The 2,626-nt window shown below is 55.4% G+C and overlaps 1 protein-coding gene across 1 annotated transcript; it reads left to right on the forward strand.

Annotated features, from left to right (window-relative positions):
• Window positions 1–366: 366 nt before the first annotated feature.
• Window positions 367–1,005, forward strand: LOC144892359 (forkhead box protein O6-like). Its single transcript, XM_078778544.1, has one exon. The coding sequence runs from the start codon at window positions 516–518 to the stop codon at window positions 909–911; it is 396 nt and encodes a 131-aa protein (XP_078634670.1). The 5' UTR covers window positions 367–515; the 3' UTR covers window positions 912–1,005.
• The last annotated feature ends 1,621 nt before the right edge of the window (window positions 1,006–2,626 follow it).

Genomic DNA, 2,626 nt, shown 5'->3' on the forward strand with positions numbered 1-2,626 from the left:
TGTGGTGAAACTGGCTGATGGTTTCCACCCCCAACCCCCACTCACGCTGAACTTCTATGTTTGCTCCACCAGACACGTCTAGTCTTGTCTGTCTAATATCTAATCCGTCTCTGTGCTGTCTGCGTTTGCTCCACCAGCCATGTCACCCTCCAATGACGGCTCCAAGTGTTGTTTTTCTTTATTAAACTCGCTTGCTTTATTAACCGTTTCCACGTGTTTGCACAAAGCGCTTGGAATATCGTATTTGTGAATTGTGGTGGTTGCGTGTCTCCAACCGGCTCCATGTCTGCGGCTCGGACGCCCGTTCGATGCGTCATGGCTTGAGATAAGCGGCCTGGAGGGAGGGAGGGAACCGGCCACCGGGGGAGCGGACGCCTTCATTCCCCAATCCCGCTTTGCTCCCGTCCGATCACCGTGCCAACGTGCTGACGTCAGAGAGACGTGACGTAGGAGCCGGTTTTAACGAAGGATCCCGGCCAACGGTGCGCGCCGACCGAGACACCTTTGACGGTGCCATGGCGGAGTCCCCGGTACCGAACATTGACCCAGACTTCGCCCCCGTGAGTCGGCCGCGATCGTGCACTTGGCCACTACGCAGACCCGATCCTGGACCCGGAGAGTCCTCGGAGGATCCGGGGGTCGCCGGCGGAGAGTCCCTGACCCCGGGATCAGAGAGTGTGCGTGGAATCGGTCTCGGTCGGGGATCTTCGGGCGGGAAGAAGATCGCTGCCCGTCGGAACGCCTGGGGAAACCTTTCGTACGCGGATCTCATCACCAAGGCCATCGAGAGCTCTCCAGAGAAGCGACTCACACTCTCCCAGATCTATGAGTGGATGGTCCGGTGTGTACCCTATTTCAGGGGGAAGGAGGACACCAACAGCTCCGCCGGCTGGAAGGTGAGTGTGTCCTGATGCTGGAACAGAGACCGGGTGTCGTGTGTCTTGGTGGTGGATCGGGCTGTTGATGACTGTGTCTTGGTGGTGGATCGGGCTGTTGATGACTGTGTCTTGGAGGTGGATCGGGCTGTTGATGAGTGTGTCTTGGTGGTGGATCGGGCTGTTGATGACTGTGTCTTGGTGGTGGATCGGGCTGTTGATGACTGTGTCTTGGTGGTGGATCGGGCTGTTGATGACTGTGTCTTGGAGGTGGATCGGGCTGTTGATGAGTGTGTCTTGGTGGTGGATCGGGCTGTTGATGTGTGTGTCTTGGTGGTGGATCGGGCTGTTGATGTGTGTGTATTGGTGGTGGATCGGGCTGTTGATGAGTGTGTCTTGGAGGTGAATCGGGCTGTTGATGAGTGTGTCTTGGTGGTGGATCGGGCTGTTGATGTGTGTGTATTGGTGGTGGATCGGGCTGTTGATGAGTGTGTCTTGGTGGTGGATCGGGCTGTTGATGAGTGTGTCCTGGTGGTGGATCGGGCTGTTGATGAGTGTGTATTGGTGGTGGATCGGGCTGTTGATGAGTGTGTCTTGGTGGTGGATCGGGCTGTTGATGAGTGTGTCTTGGTGGTGGATCAGGCTGTTGATGAGTGTGTCTTGGTGGTGGATCGGGCTGTTGATGACTGTGTATTGGTGGTGGATCGGGCTGTTGATGAGTGTGTCTTGGTGGTGGATCGGGCTGTTGATGAGTGTGTCCTGGTGGTGGATCGGGCTGTTGATGAGTGTGTATTGGTGGTGGATCGGGCTGTTGATGAGTGTGTCTTGGTGGTGGATCGGGCTGTTGATGAGTGTGTCTTGGTGGTGGATCAGGCTGTTGATGAGTGTGTCTTGGTGGTGGATCAGGCTGTTGATGACTGTGTATTGGTGGTGGATCGGGCTGTTGATGAGTGTGTCTTGGTGGTGGATCGGGCTGTTGATGAGTGTGTCCTGGTGGTGGATCGGGCTGTTGATGAGTGTGTATTGGTGGTGGATCGGGCTGTTGATGAGTGTGTCTTGGTGGTGGATCGGGCTGTTGATGAGTGTGTCTTGGTGGTGGATCAGGCTGTTGATGAGTGTGTCTTGGTGGTGGATCGGGCTGTTGATGAGTGTGTATTGGTGGTGGATCGGGCTGTTGATGACTGTGTATTGGTGGTGGATCAGGCTGTTGATGTGTGTGCCTTGGCGGTGGATCGGGCTGTTGATGTGTGTATTGGTGGTGGATCGGGCTGTTGATGACTGTGGCTTGGTGGTGGACGGGCTGTTGATGACTGTGTATTGGTGGTGGATCGGGCTGTTGATGTGTGTGGTTTGGTAGTGGATCAGGCTGTTGATTACGGTGGTTTGGTGGTGGATCGGGCTGTTGATGACTGTGTCCTGGTGGTGGATCTGGCTGTTGATGTGTGTGTATTGGTGGTGGATCGGGCTGTTGATGTGTGTGTGTATTGGTGGTGGATCGGGCTGTTCATGTGTGTGCCTTGGTGGTGAATCGGGCTGTTGATGTGTGTGCCTTGGTGGTGAATCGGGCTGTTGATGTGTGTGTATTGGTGGTGGATCGGGCTGTTGATGACTGTGGCCTGGTGGTGGATCGGGCTGTTGATGTGTGTGTATTGGTGGTGGTTCGGGCTGTTGATGACTGTGTCTTGGTGGTGGATCGGGCTGTTGATGAGTGTGTACTGGTGGTTGATTGGGGGTTGAGTGTGTCGTGATGG

The sequence above is a fragment of the Myxine glutinosa genome, chromosome 5 (genome assembly GCF_964187855.1).
Source record: "Myxine glutinosa chromosome 5, kmMyxGlut1.1, whole genome shotgun sequence".
Classification (NCBI taxonomy): domain Eukaryota; kingdom Metazoa; phylum Chordata; class Myxini; order Myxiniformes; family Myxinidae; genus Myxine; species Myxine glutinosa.